This window comes from Stigmatopora nigra, chromosome 12 (genome assembly GCF_051989575.1).
Source record: "Stigmatopora nigra isolate UIUO_SnigA chromosome 12, RoL_Snig_1.1, whole genome shotgun sequence".
Lineage (NCBI taxonomy): Eukaryota > Metazoa > Chordata > Actinopteri > Syngnathiformes > Syngnathidae > Stigmatopora > Stigmatopora nigra.
This window is the reverse complement of record NC_135519.1, coordinates 13,326,994-13,350,584: the sequence shown is the minus strand read 5'-3', so window position 1 is coordinate 13,350,584 and position 23,591 is coordinate 13,326,994. Positions and strand designations below refer to the sequence as shown.

The window sequence follows — 23,591 nt, the reverse complement described above, 5'->3', positions numbered from 1 at the left end:
ACTCCTCGTCAAAGTAGCGGGTGTCCGTCTCCGACGAAACCTGAGGCTTGAACGGCGGGAGCATCTAAGAGAGAGGACAAGGTGAAGAGGTGGCGCGGTAAATCGAAGCGGGCCGCCATACCTTTTTGTCGTACACGTGCTGCCAGTCCACGCCGGCAAAGAAACCGTGCCTCATGATCTCTTTGGCGTCGTCAGGTCCGCCGCCCAACCTGGACCGCCAAAATAAGAGAGTAAATGAAACGGAGTGGTTTGGGTAAAATGGCGTCACGCGACCTACCGTTTGTTGGGGTCTTTGAAGAGCAGGCCCGACAGCAGCGACTTGGCGTCGGACGACAGCGTGCGCGGGAACTTGATGTCCTCCATGAGGATGAGCTCAAAGAGCTTCTCGTGGTCCTGGTTGTAGAAGGGCAGGCGCCCGCACATCATCTCGTACGTCACCACGCCCAGGCCCCACCAGTCCACCGCACGGCCGTAGTCGTTGTCCTCCAGTACCTGAAGAGGACAAAACAGGGACGCCATCAAATAAACGTGTCTACTACAAACAGAGTACACTTTTTTTCAATATTTGTAAACAGGCCGCACAAAATGATGCGGCGGGCCACAATTGGCCCGCGGGCCACCACTTTGACACCAGTGCGTTAGAGGTAAAATCTCCAGTGGGGTTTTTTCGGCACCATCTAATCTCTAATTGCTTGTTTGTCTACTGCGATTGACTCCAGCACCCCCTGAGAAAATGAATGGATCAATATACTTCACATTTGACCTAAGAAGACATTTTCTATGTTAGTATACCCATTTTCACATTTTTTTTCCCGATGCCCAGACTTTGAGAAAGCGTCTTCCCCTGGAAGCGCACATTTCGAAAAAGGACGACGTGAGCGCGGCTTCCGTCTTTTACGAGACATCTGCCGGTGAGCTTTTTATTGGCCCAAGAAAAACAAAAATGGGAGCCGGCGGCGCCCAACGAGAAGAAGCGGACAGATGAGACACCAGATAAAAGCGCCGCACACTCAATATGGCGGCGAGCGAGGTGGCTTGCGGGGAAGCGTTAAGAAAAGAAGGAAAAAAAGGCTGAGACGGCAAAGACGGATGGATGGAGGGACAATGGTCGCGGCCGCCGGGCGACTGGATCAAAGCGTGGACGCACTCCGACCTCCTCCATCTGCCGAGGTACTTCAGGTGCTGGTTAACATCACACGCGCGTTGACGGACGGACGGAAAAGAAGAGCGACGGATCGGGCGCCGCTTGGACAGCGTCCAGAAAGACATATGCCGCCCTACATGTGGACACTCATAACAATAATAATGCCATCTTCTGCCTCTTAAGAATAATGGAGCGGGCCGGATGGCCAAGTGAGCCGGGAGGGGGGGTGGAGCCACAAACCTTAACGACGCGGGTTACGATGTCGAAGCTCCAGCGCGGCGATGTGTACGTTTCATTAGCTTGGTATATTGGCATGGCGATGGCGAGGAATGCGGCATGTTACATATATTAAGATGAGGAATTTTGAAAGGGAAAGTCATTTACAAGTGTTAGCATTATCGTTAGCATTGGTGCACACAGGAATAAATAAAAGGGCTTTCTATTGCTTAAAATATAGCATTGGGATTGACGAAAATACTAAGGAAATTCCATATTTCATGCGCGGTATGTTTGTTTGCCGCTGGCAAGCATGGAGGAGAAGAAGAAGGAAAAGAAGGAGGAGGAGGAGGAGGAGGGGGTGCCGGAGCAACGCTGTGGCGGTGGCAGTCGCCCAGTGCCAGGCAGCTCTACAACTGGAGGGATAACATGGCGGCTTAGGCCACTGGGAGGGAGACAGATGGAATATTTATCCGTGCGCTCAACTTTTCAAAGTGCGCCAAACAACCGCCAGACGCCAAAAGGTCCAGAAAAAAATTATAATAATGCGGGTTCTGAAAACAATGATCCTAATATCTACTGCGGATTTACAAGACACGAAAACTTTTTTAACTTTTGACTCTTTGGATCCACCAAATGTGATGCTTATACTGCAGAGTATTAGAAAGGGAAATGTCCAAATGACAATGGCGTAACCCCCCAAATGTTCTCATCTCTAAACCCCCCCCACTCTTCTTCTGCAATTTAATCCCAGCTACTTTGCATCTCTGCAAGTTGTCTGGCAGTGTGCCGTGTTATTTTTACACGCTGGGCGGTGTAGATTTCCAGGTTTTTTTTTTTTTTTTTTTTTTGCGAGCACCTTCCTCCAACCTCGCCCATCTGCCGCCATCTGCCTGGCTTTAGCCCGCGCTTTCCGCCGCCATCGCCGCCGCCATCGCGCATCCTGTGAAAATAATAACTAGCAGCCTCCAATGGGCTTTTGGCACGCCGAGGAAGGCAAGCAAAAGCCCTCCTCCCAAAAAATAAATAGACCGGCCACCAGAAAGAAAAAAAAATGAAATGGAAAACGCCATTTTGCCAAATGATCCTCACTACTTTTTCCGGAACGGTGCGCGCCGCTAACCTACGAGCTGGACGGGACGGAATGGGCGGGGCATAAAAATCCACTTTTCTTGAATTTTTATTTGGCTCCCGTCTTTTAATAAATAAAAAATGCATTGTATATGTATATGGGTATGTATATGTATATATATATATATCTAATTTATTTATATATTATTCATGTATATATTTATTAACTTACTTATGAACTATCTATTTATGTGTAAAATGTATTTTTCTGTGTCTGTATTCTCACTCTTGCTACTGTAAACAACAACGGAACAAATAAAGTTATCCAATAAAGTCAATAAACTAACAAATTGATTGGACATCTAATGCACTATTTTTAATTTTAAATTCCCCTTCATAATAGAACAAGCTCATTATTTGGTCTTTTTATCCAGGCGTCTGATTGGCTAAGAGAGTAAAGTGAAAGAAAAAGGCTTACCTCGGGCGCCAGGTACTCCGGGGTGCCGCAGAAGGTCTTCATGGTGGCGGCGTCCGTGATGCCTTCTTTGCAGAGGCCAAAGTCGGTGATCTTGATGTGGCCATCTTTATCCAGCATCAAGTTTTCCAGCTGTCAATCAAAGCACGTGTCACTTTTTTGGGGGGGGGGGTCAAACGGAGGAAAAGGAGGTCACCTTGAGGTCACGGTAGACGATCTTGGCCGAGTGCAGGTAGTCCAGCGCCGACACGATCTCGGCGCCGTAGAAACGCGTGCGTTCCTCCGAGAACACCCGTTCTCTGGACAAGTGGAAAAACAGCTGGCGGGGGGGGGGAGAAAAGACAGCGGCAATAATGACTGATTTATTGGAGGAAATTAGCACAACACAAACTGGCTGATCGCACCATATTGAGATGATAGATGGCAGAGTGGAGGGTGAGCGCCAAAAGATGGCGGGTAGGGGGGGGAGGGGTGGATTTGAATTGGGGGGGCGCTCGGCAGCTGGCACCTCATCTACAGGCGCGCGCCGGCCGCACCAAGCTCGCTTGCGGGCTAGGCGGACTTGGGCTATGGAGGCCAAACAGAGGCTTTATTAAAAAAATTAAAAAAGAAAATGTGACCTTTACCCCAGAATGCAGACCTGGATGGACGCTTACGAAATTGCTGATGCATCCAACAACCTTCGTGATTACTGGCATATTGTCGTAAATAGGACCATGTCAGAATGTAGTTTTGATTTAAATGTCCTTCATTAAATCAGATGTCCCCCTGTATGGTCTTATAAATATATATGAAAGTATAATTATTGATGAAGCTAACACTTGTCAAATATAAATTCATGCTTGTATACGACTTAAAAACTATTTTATTTTCTTGAGCTTATGGCTCCATGTCAAAAAAAAAATAGAATAATTATTGTCATGAGATTATGACTTGGGAACCGCTTGACTTTATTATTATTATCAGAATGGAGGATTAAATAAAGAATGTATAGTCTTACCTCTCCACCGTTGACGTACTCCATAACAAAACAAAGACGGTCTTTTGTCTGGAACGAATACTTCAAAGACTGTAAAAAAAAAGCAAACAAAAAGTTACATTTTTTTTTTTAGATTTGACGGCATTTCGTGGCGTAAAAGTTTGTCCATCTTGAAAAACGTCAAACAGACGAACGACGCTAGCCTCCGTAGCATTAGCGGCTTCATCTCTTGAGCAAACAATCGTTGCGAAAAGTGTTTACTTTGAAGGATGGAAGCGCTAAACAAAAGAACAGTCGGTCCGTGCCTCTCTTTGTGCTTGCAGATGTGACAGCGGTAGAAAAAAAAATAGAAAAAAAAACAAGATGTGGAAGGAACAGACGACGAGCCGCCGCCGCAAAAGTTAGCTGAGGCGTCTTTCGCAAACACCAAACAGCCAACAGATGCGTCCATTATTGTGGCGCTATTGGAATGCTGGCGCGTAATTAGCCCCCAGAGACTCGGCGACGTATAGGATCAATATGCCATACGCCCGTGCAGCACGTTAGCGGCGCGCTAGGTGCCAAAAAAAAAACACTCACGGTGAGAAAAGGGTGGCGGGTGTTCTTTAGGACGCGACTTTCGGTGAGGGTGTGCGCCACTTCGTCCTGTGGGAGACAACGTACCAACATGTCAATGGACGGGAAATCTATTTTTTGATGATTATTATTATTATTGTAGTGACCTTGGCAATGATGACTTCCTTTTTGAGGATCTTCATGGCGTAGTATTTTCCACTGGCCTTCTCCCGCACCAGAATGACCTTCCCGAAGGTTCCTTTTCCGAGAAGTTTCAGGTAGTCAAAGTCGCCCATGGTCTGGGAAAAGAAAAAGGCGACAAATTTCAAGGTCTGCCGGAATTTGGAAGAGGGAGAAGAGGTGAAGAAAGTTTTCGTACTTGCGCTACCTTGCGTTTGTGTTGCGTGCTGGTGACGTCCATCTCCTCCTCCTCCTCTTCCTCTTCCACCATGTTGTCCATGTTGGAGGTGGGGCTACATTGGAGGCGCTCCTCTTCTTGCTTCTGCAGTTTGTCCGCCACCATCTGGATGGCCTCCGTCCACTCATCTCTAAAAGAAGAAAAACGGACATGATCACATCATTGCTTTGAACCCCAAGAACATCAAGTAATAACTCGCCACTTCACTATAGCGGTGTCTGGAAAAATCACTTGTAAGTTGTTAAAATGGCTGATAAAAAGCTCAACAACAACAAAAATTTAAAAAATATATAGCCAGTCCGTTTTTGAATATTACTAATTTTGTTATTTTTATTTCAAGTGCCTTTCAAGAAGCCTTTTTGTTTTATCTACTACAAAAACAAGTGACTTATATACTCTATTGGGATTATTATTTTTTTAATTTAGCATTTTCTTTAATCGTGTGACAGATACTTGGGTGCAACTTATAGTCCGAAGAATACGCTATATGAAAAATATGTAGCATACAAACGATAATACAAGCATAAAATGGTGGGAATCAATTGCAGAGTATTTCTCTGGCCACTAGTGGAGGATCAGGGAATGAAATAATAGTACAGAAAGAGTTTTTAAAAAATCCAAATAAACAGTATGCAGATCTGAGAGGAGAAAAAAAAATGGCGGCTGTGTTTAAAGCGCCTTTAAATTGAAATCCCCCCTCCCTCATTTGTTTAACAGAGAGGAAAATGGCCACCGAGAGAATCCAGCCAATGAACAATGATCACTAAGCAGAACTAATGCTTGCCAATGTGCGTACATAACAGTGTGCATTTGTGTGTACTTGTATGTGTGTGTGTATAATACATGTTAAATGGCAGAATGTATTGTTTGCAAACTTTGTTCCCCCCCATTGGCTTTTCATTAGCAGACTTGTTCAACATCTGTTGGGACAAACTTTGTCAATTAGTGTGTGTAGTATTTCATTTTGTGTGGGGGACTAATTGCGTGTGTCGGAGTCTTGTTATTTTTAAATAACCATAAAATGATTTTAACATATGCACACGAGCCCCCTCAAAAAAAAAAATGCAACTTTTTTTTGCACGGTTTTCGGTACTCGGAATCTGGCAACCCTGTTTGACTCCCAAATGATGTTTTATTTGGAGTTACATGCCCATATGTTCCCCGGGGGAATTTGGAAGAACATCTATCTCGGGCGAAACGGATCTCCAAGCTTCATTTCAAGATCTGAGTCTCTTTCGAGTGCAAAACGTGGCAACGTGGCGGCGTGGCAACGTGGCGGCGTTCCCCTCTACGCTCCAAAAAAAAAACAAGGGCAAACTCAAATTTGCACTGGCGGCTGTTTGGTGTTTCTACGACATGAAAAGCAACGGGAAGTCTCTCAAGGTCAGCGAGTAGATAAATGCTCTCTCTTGGTTGGAGTGTTTTTACTATAATGAGCTTTTTTTTCACCCTCCTTAACTAATGAGAGATAATGGGCCTGTCTACAGTCGGGCGCCATGCCAACGTGGATCTCTGCCAGTCTGCTACGGTGGACAATACTGGAAAAAAATACACAAAAAACACACTTATGGTTGCACATCTGGAGCGATGTGGTGTTTACGGCTGACTTTTAACGGGGACCTTGGATGTAAAGTTATTCTTTGGTGGTAATTAGCGGGCTTTTATTTGATTATTGAGGCGGCGAATGTGCTATTGGCGAGATGTACACGGATCAATTGGTGCGGCGGTAGTGGTGGTGGAAAAAAAGAATGCACGGCAACGGCGGCGGCGGCGGCATCTGTGGTCTTCTGGGCAAAGCTGTTCATTTTGCGCAGATAAACACCTCAGCTCCTCAGAAAGCTAGCGAGCAGCTGGAGAATTTATGCCGACGCCACTTGAAAGGTCTCCTCTCACAAACACACTTTTACACACTCGTACACACTCGTATACACACACATTACTACGAGTCCTACGTTGCCCTTGATGATACATACGAAACATGAAGAATGTACTTCTGTAGTGGAAGTTTGGGGGGAAGTTTTCTTAAAGTCCCAGAGTTATTTTCTTTTTGCAATGTAATGGTTTAATCGAGTGAAAGAGTATTAGAAAGTCAATGTTGAACATTCACATAGATTCAGACTATTGGAATTGTGCTATAAAACTCCCCTTTGGCCTCATGTATAGATGTATTTATAGGTATAGAAATCTCAGCAACACGCTAATTTATTTGTATATTTATTTATATATTTATTTACGTATTTGTTTATATATTTATTCATATCTTTTTTTTATTTATTTATATATGTATTCATGTTATTTTTTTATTTGAATATGTATTCATATATTTTTATGTTTTTATGTATATATTTGTATTCTTTTATTTGTATTTATATAGGTATTCATATATTTTTATGTTTTTATTTATATATTTGTATTAGTTAATTTTTTCGCTTATATATTTATTCATGTATTATTTATTTGCGAGTCCATGGAAAACGGTAGTTGAGACTAGTTGACTTTATCGTGTGACGAGTCGGAATACGAAAATTGTGTCGGAAGAGAACGGATGATATTCTAGTTAAAAAAAAAAGTCTGACCTCTCATCTGGAGAGTCCACGTGGAAGGTTCTCTCGATGACGGTGGTCCACTGGAGACATCGAATGATGAAGGTGTTGGCTTTGGGCCTCTCCGTCTTCATCAGCTGGCATTCTGCAAACCAACACATTTTCTCCTTTCAAATAACAATGTGTCAAATGTCAAGATCTCACTTGACGGCGCCAGATGTTCCCCCACAATAATTGGGAAGATAAACGTGCTGAGCGCGGCGAATTAAAAACACGGGGTGGACAACGAGTGTGGGAAAAATAATACGACTTTTCGGCAAGAGCGTCGTCTTTCATGGGCGCAGATGCAGCTGGGCTTTGAATTGCTTTAAAAAAAGAGCGAGAAAAAGAAAGTAATGACACACACACGCACACCGCCGCCACCGAGGATTCCAAACGCCGCCGCTTCGGCGTGCCAAAGGATAATACGCACACGTGCGCATCTGGTGACTATCTGAAGAATGGTGCGCAAAAAAGAAAAAATGGGCAGCGCGTTAGGCCATTTGTACACAAACGCGCACAGCCAGATGGGGCGGGGTCTAAATTTAGACAAAAAGTTACACTGGGCCGAAAAGAAGGTCAACGGAAACAACAAATGTGGCGGTTTGGAAGTTTTGGGGCGTAAAGCGGGTGGGCCGCAGCGGGCGGCTGCAAATTGCGTGTAGTAGCGGTGGAGTGGTGGGCGCTCCACTCTGGGCTCGACGGGGAACAGGCCTGTACTGTATGGGGCTCCATCTGACCGCTTCTGTTGTTCGCTCGCGCGCAGATAAACAAACACGTGCGCTCGCAAACACACACACAAACACACACACGCCACCTGGCCTCGCAGCTTTGGGCAACAGATGTGGCGGCGGCGGCGCCCGCCCTGGCGCCCGCTCTGGCGCCAGCGCCGTGCCATGCCGAGCAGCCGGGGCAGGCCGGATATACTTTTTTTCTGGTTTCTTCCTCGCCAAACTCGTGCTAAGATCGCAGGCTCGCCATTGAGCCAATCGTGATAGGACGCATTGCGTATTTATTATTTTTTCTCCTGCACGCAAATCCCAAGTTTACTTCTATCGGTTCGACCCCCCCGTTGGTTTATGACGAGGCATACGCGGTGTGACATACAAGCCAGATGTCTAATCCAGTTTAATCTGTTATAATCGCCCGTGTAAATCTACCAAATGACCAAAAAGCTTTCTAATAATCAAACAAGATCAAGTTTAAAGCATAGCGCATTACAGTTAATTTCTATTTTGTGTACCTAACTTAAGTTTGAGGTTTTTCTGGTCCGCATTTATAATGAAATACACACACCTTAACTTGTACAATAGTGCAAGTGATTCATTTTGATCCAAAATGGCGGCACATGCGTGGGGGCAGCGGCTCTTTGCTGTTTTTACTGGTAAAACGCATTTTCCCCATTTAGTATGTATTAAATTCAAGATTTTGTAGATGTACAATGCTTGCTGACGTGCTATATATTTACATAGTTTCATATAATTTTCGTCATAAAACGTTAGCTACATTAAAATACTGCTAGCTAATTAGCCTGCTGTTTATGCATGTCAACAATGCGGTGCGCCCTTGTTAGCCTGTTAGCAAATTTGATCGATAAATGTGACGTTGCTGTGCCTAAATGTATATTTCACTAATCATAAACAAAGATATTTTTTGTTTTAAGTGTAGGGATCACATAAAAAAAGAGACGTACTTGCTACGGAGAAGTTGTTTAGCGGGTAGGGCAGGTCGGTATCCACAGGTTTCTCCTTGTAGCCAATGAAAGAGCCGTCCGTCCTCAGGAGGAAGTATCGTGGTCGCCAATTCTTTATGTATTCACCTGAAAGGGAAAAAAAAAGTATGAATATCAATTATGAATGACTTCCCGCAGGCCTAAATGGTCATCGGTCAAATCTGGGCCTGCCAGATCTCCACCGGATTATCATGTAAACTGCGACCCCAAATAAAAACAACATGTTTACCCGCATTGGACTGGAAAGCGAGCCAGCGTGCCAGCGGCGTCATCTGCGCCGTACACGGGCAGGTGCCGGGGTCAGGGCGCCGCCCCGCTGGCCGATACGGGCGCATTCCGTAATCCGCGCGTATCGCAAAAACGCGGGGACGGACGGGTAAACGTGGAATAAGCCATCCCTGGACGCGGCCACAAATAACATCTGCTGCCGAGTTGGCGTAGTGGCGCTTGTACCCGACTGGCTGGCACAGCTGCATTGCCAGCAGACACCCCCCCCGCGACACCCCCCACATTCCCCGGTGGGCCACGGCGGGATTACAGGAGCGTCAAACGTTTCCACAACACGGCGAGAGCCACTGGTGTTCGTTTTGTTTGGGGAGCATCCAGATTGACATGATAGCTTGCATTCTGGAATAAACAAAGGCAAAAATTGATAAATTGTTGACATATTGATAGATTATTTTAAATGTTATTTTTTTGTATGGCATCTAGCATTCTGTAATAGCATTATCTAGCTAGGCAATAATATCTACAAGCCCAAATTGAGACAAAATGGATTGGATAGCTAGTCAAGTGTTATGTTAACAGATGCCTATTTTAGCCTATTGTTTATTTTTTGTTACTTTAACGTCTATGTGTTCCTGGTTTCTGATCATCCTATATGTGGCTCCAGTTTCTTAGCTAGGTCTACAATGTCTTCTGTGTCTTTTGTCTGTCTTACTACTGCAACCATGACATTCCGGGAAGAAATAAATGTCTAATCTAATCTAAGTATCCAAAGCTGATACTCAGGTGCGACTTATAGTCCAAAAAAGACCATACAGAACATTTCAGATTTAATACGTCACGACAGACGGATCTAAAACAACATTTCAAATTGCCTCCTGACTTGCCTGCAAAAATTAACAAACCAGATTTTGTAGTTTAGTACTCTCGAGGACGCTACCGCTAACGCTAACACTTGCCAAAACGAGGCACGAGAATGACACCACACTTTGTTTTGACAGTCTTACACACAGTTGGACAAGTCCGGTGAGTGCAAACACATCCGGGCGAGCATTGGGTTTTTCAAAGATAAACTAACAAACCCGTAACAAACAACGGGAAAAAAAAGTACACTCCCTGTCACTGGGGGCAACGTAACCATTTTCCTGGCACAACCGTTGGCAGCTTTTTTTAATGAAACGTTCCTGCGGCATACACCTGGTGAAAACGGGCAAACGGCATCTGCGCGAGAATCGGCGGCTAACAGCTTCGATCACCTTTATCGGGCTAATTCGTCACGGGAGGATGGCGCCGCGTATTAGACGGCGTCGCTTCTATTTGTGACATCCATTTAAAGGCGGAATGACAGAAGGCCACGCTCATTAGCACGTCGCCCAAAAACACCTGCTCCGCCGAAGGGAGGCCCCGCCGGTGCCTCGCCGTCGCCGCCATCGACGACGACGGCGGAGGTGTGCACGCCGGCAGATTCGAGCCGCCGCCGCCACCGCCGAGCCGATGTGGCTTTTTAGCCGCTTGCCAACACGCTGTTGTGATTATCAAATCACACGTTTTCCCCTCTATTAGTCTGTATTTTTCTCTTGCTAACAACTCCGCCCACTGGGCCCGCCCCCGCCCGCCAGCGTTTCCCTTTACGGGAGCGAAGCATATTCTTTGGATCGCTCGCTCGCTTGCGACGGGAATGAGGAAGGGGGGGGGGGGGGGGGGGGGGGGGGAATAAAGAATAGAAAAAGGTGGGAAAGCGTCGGCGTGATAATTGGCCGGCCGGCGTGATTATTTGGACGGCGCCATACTGAATTGTGAAAGTGGAAATGAGGCTTTTGCGCTTTTATGTCGGTTGGAGAAGACGTTGGACGTTGACCACATGATGTGATGTCCGCATATTTGGTTAGGCGAAATGCAATGGAATAAATATGTTTCTTATATTTGCTAAAAATAGTCACTTGACCTTTTAAAATAAATAAATACATAACCTTAGTCATGGATATCTTTTTGTCACCCCTTATTTGTGCTGTGAATACAAAGTACTAACTTTCCAAACCGAATATAATGGAATAATCTATCTGTTTTTTGATTAAAATGATCTATAAATTTTAAAAAAATCCCAAAATTAGTTTTTGCCCAGGCTAGAGTCTTTAGAGTTACATAAAACTTAACTACACAAAATAAAAAAGCCAAAAAGATCCCGAAGATAAGACGTAGGCGGGTTTGGATGTTGCAAAATGTTCTAATTTGCGTTTTTGTCAATAAAAGTTGCTAGCATAAACTGAATATGATCTTCGGTCACATTTCAAAAAGTAAAAAACTGTCAAATAAACGTAGGATGGTGAGGAAAAAGTTAATGTCGCAAAAAAACTGAAAGTACAATAAAACTGGCAGGGACACGCGTCTCTCTGGTCGCCGTCCAGTCATTTCTCCGAGTGGCCAAAGTGTCCAAGCGAGCGACGGCTGGCCACTTCAGCGCTCAGCTGTCCAGCTTCGCCAAAAAACCGTTCTGGCCGGCGACGGAGAGCACGTGTGTGGGTGGGAAGAAGTAACCATGTGGGAGGAGGGGGCGGGGCCAGGGAAGATGGACGCTTGTCCACCAAGAGCCTTCCAAAAGCCACGGCATTCCGTCGGAGCTTTTTTTTTTTTGCTCTGGATGGCGGCAGATGAGAAAAAAGGACAACAGCCGGTTTCCTTCCCACACCGCCGCCGCCGCCGCCTCGCTTCAGTTCCATTTGGTTTTTATTTTTGTTTTAAACGGGAGCGAAGTGGCTTCTCCCGCAAGACCAATTAGTCCAGACTAAACTATACGGCGGCAGAGACAACAGGAGTCTTTTGTTTCTTAGAACAGCGGGAGATCCGGCCAATCGGGAGCGCGCTGTGATCTGAAGGATCCCACAAACTAAGGGACCACTGACTAGGGGGGGGAGAGATAAATAAAACAACACGTTTTGACTCAAGTCTTTCAAGACTTAATTGGCATGGGAAAAGACACAGATTGTGTTGCAAATACTTGGACGCATTCCCCTGTCTCTTATCATATCTTAATATTATTTGACTATTTGTATTTGGGCTAAAACAATGGCCACTGAAAATGCTACAATCCATTATATTGGGACTCAAAACGGTCTAAACAAAGCAGATGTTGCGAATTCATAAACAACCATCCCAAAAATAATAATCATAACTCCACCTGATGCTTGAAATAAATATGAAAAAGTTAACTTTAGCTTTTTGTTGACAAAGTGCCTATTCTGGGTTTTAAAAAAAGTATATACAATGACAATATTAACATTTGCTATACGCAATTGTGGTGTACATGACCCAATATTATTTCTTACATTGTTTTTAATTATAATTTAATTTTAGGAATAATTTAAATCATTATTGTGGCTTTAATGACCCAATATTATTTCTTAAATTTGTTTTTGTATTATAATTTATTTTTAGGAATAATTTAAATTATTAATTTGGCTTATATGACCTAATATTATTTCTTGAATGAGTTTTTTTTACTTATAATTTATTTTTAGGAATAGTTTAAATTAATAATAAATTATATGTTCTGTAGGCAATAAATATCATTTAAAAAATTAACAAGTCACCAAAATCCACTCCACTCAAGGCCCCGAATAACATGATTTTGATACGTCATGGTATTTAAGTGTCCAATTCCTATCAACTGGGAAGAATGGCTGCTAAGGCTTATTTCCCAATTGCCGGACCATCCGTCCATCCGTCCGTGCGTGTCCCCACGTTCCGAGACGACAAATGAATCAGATGCGACTGTGGCCGTTCCAAGCTTTCTGATTGGACAATTAGCACAACACGCCGACTAAATGTCACTCAATTAGCCGGCCTGATTAACCATTCATCTCGGCGCAAAGAGCCGTGGGGAGAGAACAGACAGGTACAAATGAGCAAATAGCAGCTAACGTTCCTTTAGGATAGCGGCGACGGAGGAGGGGGGGAGGGGGCTCGACGCTCCCTGGCAAAGTGGCCGCCGAGCGCGTCAAGCGGCCATTTGCTAATCAGCCCAAACAGGGATTGGATTTGATGCCTTGGCTCAAATGCAAATGGCGTGGCGCCGTTCTGGGATGGACGGACGGATGCCGCTGTCGCCCATTTTGGAAATGTGACATTTTACAAATGAGAAAAACTACACACACTTCTGTAGTGCAACAAAAAGTATACAAATGATATATATGCTATACTATAAGGTAAACATATTCCAAGTACTTAGGCTATGTGCGTGACCCCGACAAGCCCCTCCCACGTTCACCCCAGTATTTTCTAACTCCAGTCTGCTCAGACATCTTAAGGCCAATCGGCAAGGCAAATCCACTTAAGAGTGCATTAGCGTCATTAGCGCGCGGGGGCCGCGGACCGCCATAAATGACGGACGACGACGCGTCGGCGCTTCTCGCGCTTTAGCGCAACAAAGCAATTACGTCGGGGTGACCAACGCACCTGGGCTTGACAAAAATAGCTCGACTCGTGTGGCTAAAAAAACGTGGCGTTTTGGCATGGCCAAAAAAACGCAACACCGCCCCCCACCCCTGGTCCCCCGGGGGCGCTAAAGAGATTTGAGCCGGCCAGCTGCACCTAGCGGAATGCTCTTTTCCGTCATTTTGTCCGAGCGCACGGGCATTAATATCATAAAAACGCTTATAAACAACTAAAAGACAGTTTTCCATTTACTTTTTGCATCAATTTTATCGTTTCAGGTTAGCTTGACTATTGCAGTACGACTACAGTCCAGTAGATGGTGGTGGCTCCCTGGAGCATGAAGTGTGTGCGATGCGCTTCCTAATCCTATTCCGCACTTAAAGTGTAAATATGTGTGTGGGTGTGGAGGGTTGGCAGGGTCTGTTGCTTCCTAAAAACACATTTAGGATTAATACGGAGTTAGCATATTAGCATCTTAGCCGCATGGGGGGTTGCTTGGCACCGCACGTAAAGGTCTTTGGCCCCGCGTGTCATGATCTAACTCTTCCATAATACAGCGATAAAAACACTTTCTATTTTTAAACTACAAATGTCTACAATAATACATGGAGACGGGAGTTAACTTTTCTAGGCTTTTAAATCAACAATTGTCATTTTTAATCTATTTTTTTCTGTGCTTTTACTTCAAAAATCATTTAGTAAAATCGAAAAATATATTTTAAAAAAGCTAAAATAAACATTGTTTTAGATCTATAAAAACGGAATATTCAGGGATTTTAATCCAGTTCTTTTAATCCATTTATTTTAAAAAAAATCAAAATATTATATCTAAAACGTTCCACATGAAATCAAGTTGACGTTAAAGCGGCCCGCCAACCAACCCAAGTTTGAAACCCTTAAACTAGCGCATACAATAGAGTTATATTATCAAAAATACCAGTGGCCAGTCCAAAGTAAACAACACTGCCTATACTGAAAGATGAATGACCCAAAAAATGTCCTCTAAGACTCCATATGACACAAGATGGCTCCTTTCCATTCATACTGAAAAAATATATATACTTGACAGTAACTATAGCCTCAATGTGCCTTGTCAGGGCAGAACGAGGGAGGCGCAAATGGGAAAACGAACACAGCTGTCCAACTGTTGCCTACAACTGTGTGTACGCGAGTGTGTGTGTGTGTGTGTGTGTTCATTCATCTTTCCAAGCGTCCGCCCGGGTGGGACCTTAACCAGCCAGCCGGACCCCTTGCCAATTGAGCAGCGGTGAACAGGTGCAAAGCTTTGTGCATGTTGCCATTATTCCAGAGTGGCTGCCTGTGTATTATTCATTAAGAAATAGCAGGCTTGAGCGAGCCCCGTGGGCGGCAGCTGGCGTGACGCGTGCGTGCACGCAACTTAAGAGCCACTGATCTTTTTGTTAAGCCCCACCCCCCTACCCCCTCAACGCAGACGGCCCCTCTTTCTATGGACATTGTCCGTTGCCGTGTCTCCATGTCTGCCTGGAAACCTATACGCACACACAAGGACGCACATATAAGCGCAACGTAGCGCTCGCTAGCTAGCGAGCTAGCTCACCCGAGCGCACTTGAGCTGAAAAGCCAAGCGCAGCAGGCCAGAACAAACAATGGCGTCCGATTTAACGCACACACCAGAGTAGGCAATGGATGTTTTGTATTAGAGGAGCGACAGCAAGTGCTCTCCAGATCACTAACTGCTGCGTACATGCTGTTTGGGGGTCTCAGCTATTAAAATAATAATAATACAACTTGGTTTTTATGAATGAAAACGCAGTGGTTGCCACCCGGGCTGTTATTTTTTCTCACAGTCATCAGTCACGCTTCATTACGCATGACAAATAAGCCCCGGAAAGCAGAATCATATTTGTTTTGCTTCATCTCCTGCCAAAATAAAGTGAAATAAAAAAGGAGACGTCCCCATGGGTGGGATTTACGATATGGAGTTTAAGGTAGGTCAATTTAAGTGACCTGAAAAATGAATATATACTTTAACCGGGGATTTATCGCTTTAAACGTGAGAGACTGTTTAAAAAAAGGAATCTTGGCTGGGATATGCTCTAGCACCCCCGTAACCCTTTTTGACAATGAGAGCCACAAACAATTCATATTTTCCAATGTTATTCCTTGTGAGCCACACTACAAATATAAAAGTCAAAATACATACATGTCAACGAGTGGCTTTTCAACTTTTTTTTGTAATTTTACCACTTTTAAAGTGGAGAAAAATGAATATCTTTAAAAATATTCTTATGCTGTTGCTAATGAGAGGATGCATTCTAGAAGAGTCTACAGCGGGGAAAAAAGATGATTAAAGCAGTTCTAGATGTAATATCACTTATCAAAAGAGCCACATGTGGCTCCTGAGCCATAGGTTCCCTACCCCTGCAGTAAAAAAAATTATGTGATTTGTTTTTTGACGCCATTATAAATTGATGTAAAAGACCAAGAGTGTCTAGATGAGAATTCTTTTACGGCCGTTCTATTCAAAATGAGTGGAAACACTCAAAATGGCAGATGTTTGTCCTTTTTCTTACACACACACGTACACACGTCGAAGCTTATCCTTCAGCTGCTTGACTGGCACTTTTCTTTTCATTGCCTTCATCCAGTGTGTAAACAGATTCTTTCATTGGATGACAGATGGCAAAAAATATTTCCTCTATTTTGTCTTTCTATTTTCTTCATCAACACATTTTCATGTATTTTGACGTTTCAGAGTATGGCTCTCAAGGAATAATGTTTGAAAATATGAATCTATTATGGCTCTCTTTGTCAAAAAGATTGCCGACCTCTGACCTATTTGATCTGACATTTATTAAATATATTTATTTTATTATTTAAGCTTGTGTGTGTGTGGCTCTTGTGTGGCTGATTTAATAATCATTGCTCAGGCAGCTAGCACCTCTGTTAATCCCGTCAAGAGACAGATTACAGGTGGGACGGCTATAAATACGCCGCCTGTCCTTTTAACCCGGCCGCCGCGGCTCAATGCTGACGCAAGATTGTCCGCCGAGCCAACGCGCGCGCTAGCCTCTTAATTTCTTGCGCTTGAACGATACGCCCCATAAAGCCCGTCCGGTGGACGGCTAAACGGCGCGCGGTAATCCGCCTCGTCCAATCGGCGCTAAGGGGGGGTTGGCCATACCTGGGCGTGTTGGGAAGACACGCTGTCCTTTTTGCTCTAATCGCCGCGGTGGCTTAAGTGGTCAAAAGCAGGGATACGATTTAGATTAAGCCTTCTTAATACCGTACAGTGTGTACACAATTCCAAAGGGCTTGGTTGTACTGTTTGTCATCTAGAGAGAATTTGAATGGTCGCCGGCATCATCAGGTACACAGTAATGATGATTGGCTAAGGCTGGGAAAGTTCCAGAAAAGGAATTTGGGTGCCTTTGTGGGTCTTCTTAAACGTTGGAAAAACCAGCGTTAGACAGAAAAGGGCCGGGGTTAGGGAAACATCAGCATGAGCTCATTCACTAGCCAAACAAAGTCAATTTCGCTCTATTTGCCCTTTTTAAAGACGTTAGCATAGCATTAGCATTTTACCCAACAATACAGATGGCCTTAAGTATGTCAAATGTCAAAATTGCCCCCGCTAAGATGATACTTTCAGTTGTCTTTTGCTTTTGGCAAAAAATCCCACGTAAATCGTCCGTCTGTCCGTCTTTCCAGCCGCGGTCGATCGGTTTGTTTGTTTACTCGCCCCGCGGAGTGAGTCATACTCGGGACAATAGAGACAGTCGGCAGAGCCACGCTTCCTCCGGATGTGCGAGAGGACGCCATTGGCGACAAAGCCCTCACTGTCTGCTCGTCTACTGCCTGCGAAATGCCGAGGACGGGAAAAGAAGACGTAAAAGCGGTGGATGTCGGAGACCTGGCACTGTCACCTGATGTGTCCGACGTGCCAGCCAGAGAGCGAACTCGCTGAACTGGCTGAGCCAAAATGGCCGCAGTGCACCCATTGAACCTCCCCTAAGCGCCGTTGGATATTTACGGCGGCGACGCTACGACTCCCCGAGAGGCCGAGACGCCGAGGGACGACTGAAACGATGAGACGAGCGTACAAAAGCCTAAATTTGTAGCTAGAGTACCATCCAGAATAAGAACACATATGCTGACTTATCCCTTAACACACAAACGGCCAGATTTAATCAGACAAAAAGGAGTGGACGTCCAATTACTTCAATGTGCACAGGTTTTGTGTTGACCTAGCGTTAAAAAAAAAGCAAAATACGTCAATATGGCGCTGAGATCAGCTGTCTGCTGCAGTGACAGCTTTGGGAAAACGCAGGGGAAAAAGATATAGAAGCGACTGAGACTACTGTCACAGTCGCCGGCCGCCATGTTTGCTGATGAGCGCATTTAAAAGTACGTCTAGGGGGCGTCGCCGTCATTCACTTTGTTAGCTACAATGGAAAATCGGATCAAATACCGTATTTTCTGGCATATTAGCTGCCTCTGTGTATCAAAAAATTAATTTAATTACATTAAAATAGCCTTAAAATCGCTGAATTTTACAACTTCCCATATAAGCCGTACCCTGGATTATTTTTTTAGCAACAAATACGCTAACTGAAGAACCAAATTCGAACCCCGACTTACTGGAAGTCGTGGAACGGACCAGCGATTCAAGCCGTGAAAATTTACGACGGCCCTCGGCGCAAAATTTACGAGGATGTCATTGTAAATCTCGTCGGGCCGTAAAACTCCTCCATAAAAAGATGATTAGGACGCGTGACCTGAAACCTTAACGCCATCTCTGGCAAAAAAAAGGGCTGCGCGGACTAGTTAGCAACGGATTTAGTCGCCATCAAAACATACGTCGGCAAAATTAAAAATGCGGAAAGGCGACAAAAAGACGTGTTTGAAGGAAGAAAAAGTTGTCCGTGAGAGCGTCCTTGTCATCATCTAATGACTAAGACTGCAGTGTTTGCTGTATCACCGCCGGGACGGTGAGTCAGCGGCGCCCCCAAGGCGCACAAGAAAGACGCCGTCCGCTTCTTTCTTTTTACCGTCGTGACTATAGGCGACGCGTTTCTTTTTAATATGCGAGGACGAGCGTCTGAGGATGGCGGACCACTTTCCCTGTGCAACAGAGCGGGCCTACCCAAGAAGTTCTGCAAGACTATGCTTAACCCTTTAGGAGGAGTAGACCCCAACTACCTGTCCGCAAGTTACCTACTCCGCCAGAGTAAAAAGAGTGTATCCATTGATATTGATTGGCTGGTTTTAACGGGGAGTTCCAATGGATCCAGTCAAACTGAACTGGTCTTGACCATTAAAACGGATTGGATCTCTATGACAGTTTATGGCAGTGAAAGATTTTTGGGCGACTAAATTAAATGGCACTAAAACATGAACGTTCATAGCAAATGATGGCAGTTTAATTACCACGTCTCTATAAGTTTAGGTTTTTTTTCTGATTGAATGAAATTATTTTAGTACCATATATATTGAAACTGGTCAAATCTAGCTAGGTTAAACATACAGCATATACATCTTAAATGTCATTGTAGTTGTATAATGACAACAAACAAAATTGAAGTCGCAAGCTAGCACTGAACAGAAAACAGAAGTAGCATCTTTCCATCATGGCCTCCCTCCCCAATACTCACTTACCTCGTGTTTGCATTGACTCAGGCCGTAAACAGGATGTGTCGGCATCCCCCCCACCCCCTAAAAAAACATGTAAAGCCCCTCAACCTGGTGTCACAGCACTAGCCGCCATGTCGCGGAATCCCAAGCCAACTAACGTTGTCGCGCAAGCTAACATCGCGCATTCCCAAACACCCCGACATAGACGCGACCAACCGGCGTTAGAAAGCCACACGTGCAAAACACGGCATGGACCCCCGCGCTTAGCCATCGCAAAGCGGCACGTGCAAAAAACAAGAATGGGAGGTATGTTGTGACTCACCGCGTTTGTGTAGCCATCCCTCTCTGACGATGGTGACATCGCTCATGGTTCCTCGGCGCCAAGTGCGTGAGCGTCCACGCCTGCTCCACAGAGAGCGCCGGGCAGGAGGAGGAGGAGAAGAAGGAGTCTCCCAGCCTGGCGTGGCACTCCCTCCCTCCTTCCTTCCTGGGCCGTTGGCGCAGCCGCTCTCTCCTTGACGCCACAAATAGTGGAGGTGCGCGTGTGGCCGCGCCGACGCTTCACGCTGCGGCTTATCTCCTCCCGCTTCTTCTTCTTCTTCTTCGTCTTCTTCTTCACCTCTCCCTTGGTCACCGCCGCCGCTTCCTCTCCGGAGCTTCCTCCTGGCCGGCAGTGACTCAGCCTGGGAAGGAAATGACACCGGACGTGAAATGGAATCAAGACATTTCTTTTTTTGTGATTTAGGACCGTTAATAACCGTTAATAAATCAACAAGTTGCTACTGTTTTCTTATCCACTGTAAAAAGTCTGTTTAGACATTTGTCCAGCTGTGCTTGTTAAATTTTTTTTGAAGATGCTAACTGTGATGCTAACGCGTCCTCACAGAAAGTAACTGAAGTTTTACCTGTTGCAAAAATCACTATAACAACATGAAACCAACAATGTTTTATAACAATTATTGCAATGCATTCAATCAAACGCTCAAATGAAAATATATTTTTCTCATGCAACTCTAGTGAAAAGCACGCGATTGGCTGCCAATTTATGGTCATCACATGTTCACATTGGGGAAGTACCAAAACAAAACGACAAAATGGAGCGCTTCCCCGACTCGCCTCCTAAACGAGGGCGCCGTTAAGTAAAGCCAAAGTGGATATTACACTCCAGACAAACGTCTGCTTCCTTCATTCATCTATATCAAGCCAACTGCGTTATTCCTGATACATTAAATGATGCGTGGAGGCCGCCGTGTGGGAGAACATCTCGAGAATGTGGAGTATAGCATTCTATGGGCTATAAATGGTCATTCATCCAAAAATAATAATAATAAAAAAAGGGAAAAACACACTCAGAGAGTTACACTCTCTCTCTCAGTGTCCAAAATCTGTGCGCCGACACCCCCGCATTGCTGTCACGCTCACCTCAAACACACCCCACTACGCTACGCTGTATTACACAACGACGGCCGCTTCCGCCGGGGATTAGCGCCACGGCGCCGTAGCTTGGGCGGGCGCGGCCCATCGCTATTCGGATGAGCTCGCATCCGCCAAACGTGGGGAGGGAGCGAGCGCGCCGTGGCGTCTTAAGCCAGGGGAGCACGCCCTGGCGCGCGCACGGTGGCTTAGTGGGTAACAGGCTAATAAACTAGACGTCGTAAAAATGTCTCCTTTCATTTGCCGGGTGCCCGTTCCATACTGCGCTTTAGCGCAGGGGGGGCTTCAAGAGAGCGGCGAAGACTAAGATGAAGGGCGAGGGGAGCCCCTGTCACTAGGCCGGCGGTTGCCATGGTGATATGCAGTGCCGGCATGCAGCGCCTGTGCCAGGGAAAGCACGTGCCAGGCGACATTTATAATGGAAAATGGCACTCACCGTCACCTTGACGGGGACGCCAGAGGGAAAAAAAACCTTTAAAAACGGCGATCATTTGATAAATTTTACTCAAATTAAGAGGAATGCGACAATATCTCAAATTTGTTATATATCAAGATACTATGAAACGTTGTTTTTAAGAAGGGCCTTCATTTGTTGCTAAGAATGCTGCAATGCAATGAGTTATGGTCAGATTATATCATTGTAAATGGAAAAAAATACACGTGATTTATTGGTCCAATCAGATTTTTTTTCTCTTTAGTATCCAAAATAATCGACCACATGCCTTATTTCTCCACTGATTAAAATCCATCTCCTGACTTCAACGTGACATCACATGGATTTGACCTGCCAAAGATGTGATGGATGGGGGGGAAAAACCTCTAAATAATAATAATAATAATTTAAAAATCTGATAATTTGTCTGGTTTGTGTTGGCTCAATAAAAAGTAAGGAAATACTGCACTAGAAACTATACCTTCACAACATCTCCTTAACTCCCATGGACTGGTATCTCATCCCTTCAAATCTCATTGAAATGGAACAAAACTCAGTTGGATCTCCATTTAAGAAAGCTTCCATAATGATGAACATCTTCACATTGACGTCAATGGCCGGCAAAATGACGCATCCTTCCACTGTCACCATAGCAAACAACACATCCACATCTTTCCTCCACTATTAGGATACCACTAGCATAACTAGCCACGTTGTTATGCTAACGACTTCAGACCGACATTGCTAATTAGGTCTACCTGAAGGAGCAGGTGCAGCCCTAGTATTTGTTTTTTCCTCTCTTTTTTTGGATCTCGCAATTTAAGCACGCTCTCTTCGTGTAATATATGGCACATTCGCCGATCCGATTCCAAAATTGATCTATCCTCGTGGAATGGTCACGTTTTTTTTTCCGCAGCAACATCTTGTTTTGACTTTCGGGGGAATCACTTGACGTCACGCGGAGATCCTCGCCACGCCGTTTATCTTCCCGTTATAGATCGCCAATAGCATTTTAAATAGACAACCAAAATAAACATAAAAAGCCAGTTTTGCGTCCTACCTTCGGCGTCTTCGGCGTCCGAGTTGGGCTGGACGTTCACCACTGACCACACGAGCGAATCATCGTCATCTCATTCCAACATCCCGCGCGACCTCGTTGGGACTGCCAGGCAGATCTCGCGAGATCCCCTAACGCAACATCTTCAGATACCTAAAAGTCTAGTTAACTCGTTGGCCACCGTTCAAAGCGATGAAAGAACCGAACTTGTTTTTAAATGAAGCCCTATGCTAAAAAAGATATAAAAATAAAACGAGACGTACTACGTGGCTGACGCGGTCCCTGAATGGTCATTCAATGTTCTGTGGGAAATCGTCATTAGACACAATATTGCTAGTGGAAAAGAGGACAAAGTGTACTTTTTAATTTCATTCTTGGATGAGATCACGGCACTTCATGACGCATGAATTTATGGAACGACAGACTGTGATTTTATCATCTGAGCCGGGCTTGTGTTCTCATCAGCGCATGACTAAATAAAAAAAAATAATAATAAAGTGGGCGGACATTTTTAGATTAAATTGGAAACATTGGTAATTTTGCAAGGAAACACAAACCTTTTGAAATTTGAATTAAGACAACAGAGTGATTCTTTTAAGAGTGCTGTATATTAAGCGAAGGGAAAATATGACTATAAGCCAAATAAGAGCTAACTATTATGATTATGTTATTTATCAATGGGTTGTGTTCCTGAGCGTCGACTCTTTATGACGTCACCCAAACCTTCACACGGCGCGGTCAAATATCATCTAAAATGTTTGTTTTCCAAAAGATTATTTTGGGATAACAATTACTCGAACAAATGTGTGGATTCTGAAATCGACAGGACTCCAACTGGCTACTTTTTTCTCTCACTTTTTTGTGTTCTCATGATGTGACCATGACCGTGACCATGACCGTGACCGTAAAGCGACCAGTCACCAAATCAATATTTCCACCTACCGTCAAACTTGTTGCCTTCTTCAGACTCGTTTCCCTCAATTCTCCGATGATGATCGGCCTGGGATCGAAGCGTTGAAGAAATCGCATACCGGCAGATCGATACGTTCGATTTCCGAGCGGCAAACTTGGTGAAGGTGCGGACCGGTTGGCTGGCGTAGTGATATGACGTGTTACGGCGCACAAATCACGGACGATGAAAACATTGATGAATGCGCCTTTGAAAGTTTTCAAAAAGTGGAAGAAAAAAAGTTCACCAACAACAACAACAAAAATAAATCAAA

General features: G+C 44.7%; 1 protein-coding gene across 3 annotated transcripts in view; it reads right to left on the bottom strand.

The window, feature by feature from the left end:
* LOC144205131 (RAC-gamma serine/threonine-protein kinase) overlaps nucleotides 1-23,483 on the bottom strand; it is a 25,411-nt gene extending 1,928 nt beyond the window's left edge. Inside the window, exons 1-13 of one of the 3 annotated variants that reach the window (XM_077729261.1) lie at nucleotides 23,311-23,483; nucleotides 19,767-20,127; nucleotides 9,134-9,259; nucleotides 7,435-7,546; nucleotides 4,820-4,988; nucleotides 4,608-4,739; nucleotides 4,465-4,530; nucleotides 3,907-3,975; nucleotides 3,103-3,225; nucleotides 2,910-3,038; nucleotides 278-492; nucleotides 122-209; nucleotides 1-64 (exon numbers count right to left, since the gene is read on the bottom strand). The exon at nucleotides 1-64 is cut by the window's left edge and continues 39 nt beyond it. In XM_077729261.1, the coding sequence (XP_077585387.1) occupies nucleotides 1-64; nucleotides 122-209; nucleotides 278-492; nucleotides 2,910-3,038; nucleotides 3,103-3,225; nucleotides 3,907-3,975; nucleotides 4,465-4,530; nucleotides 4,608-4,739; nucleotides 4,820-4,988; nucleotides 7,435-7,546; nucleotides 9,134-9,259; nucleotides 19,767-20,127; nucleotides 23,311-23,397 (1,741 nt within the window). In that variant the 5' untranslated portion in view covers nucleotides 23,398-23,483. Of the gene's footprint in view, nucleotides 65-121; nucleotides 210-273; nucleotides 493-2,909; nucleotides 3,039-3,102; nucleotides 3,226-3,906; nucleotides 3,976-4,464; nucleotides 4,531-4,607; nucleotides 4,740-4,819; nucleotides 4,989-7,434; nucleotides 7,547-9,133; nucleotides 9,260-19,766; nucleotides 20,128-23,310 lie in introns of those variants that run through there. The other 2 variants (XM_077729262.1, XM_077729263.1) reach the window with 2 other exon arrangements.
* Nucleotides 23,484-23,591: the final 108 nt, after the last annotated feature.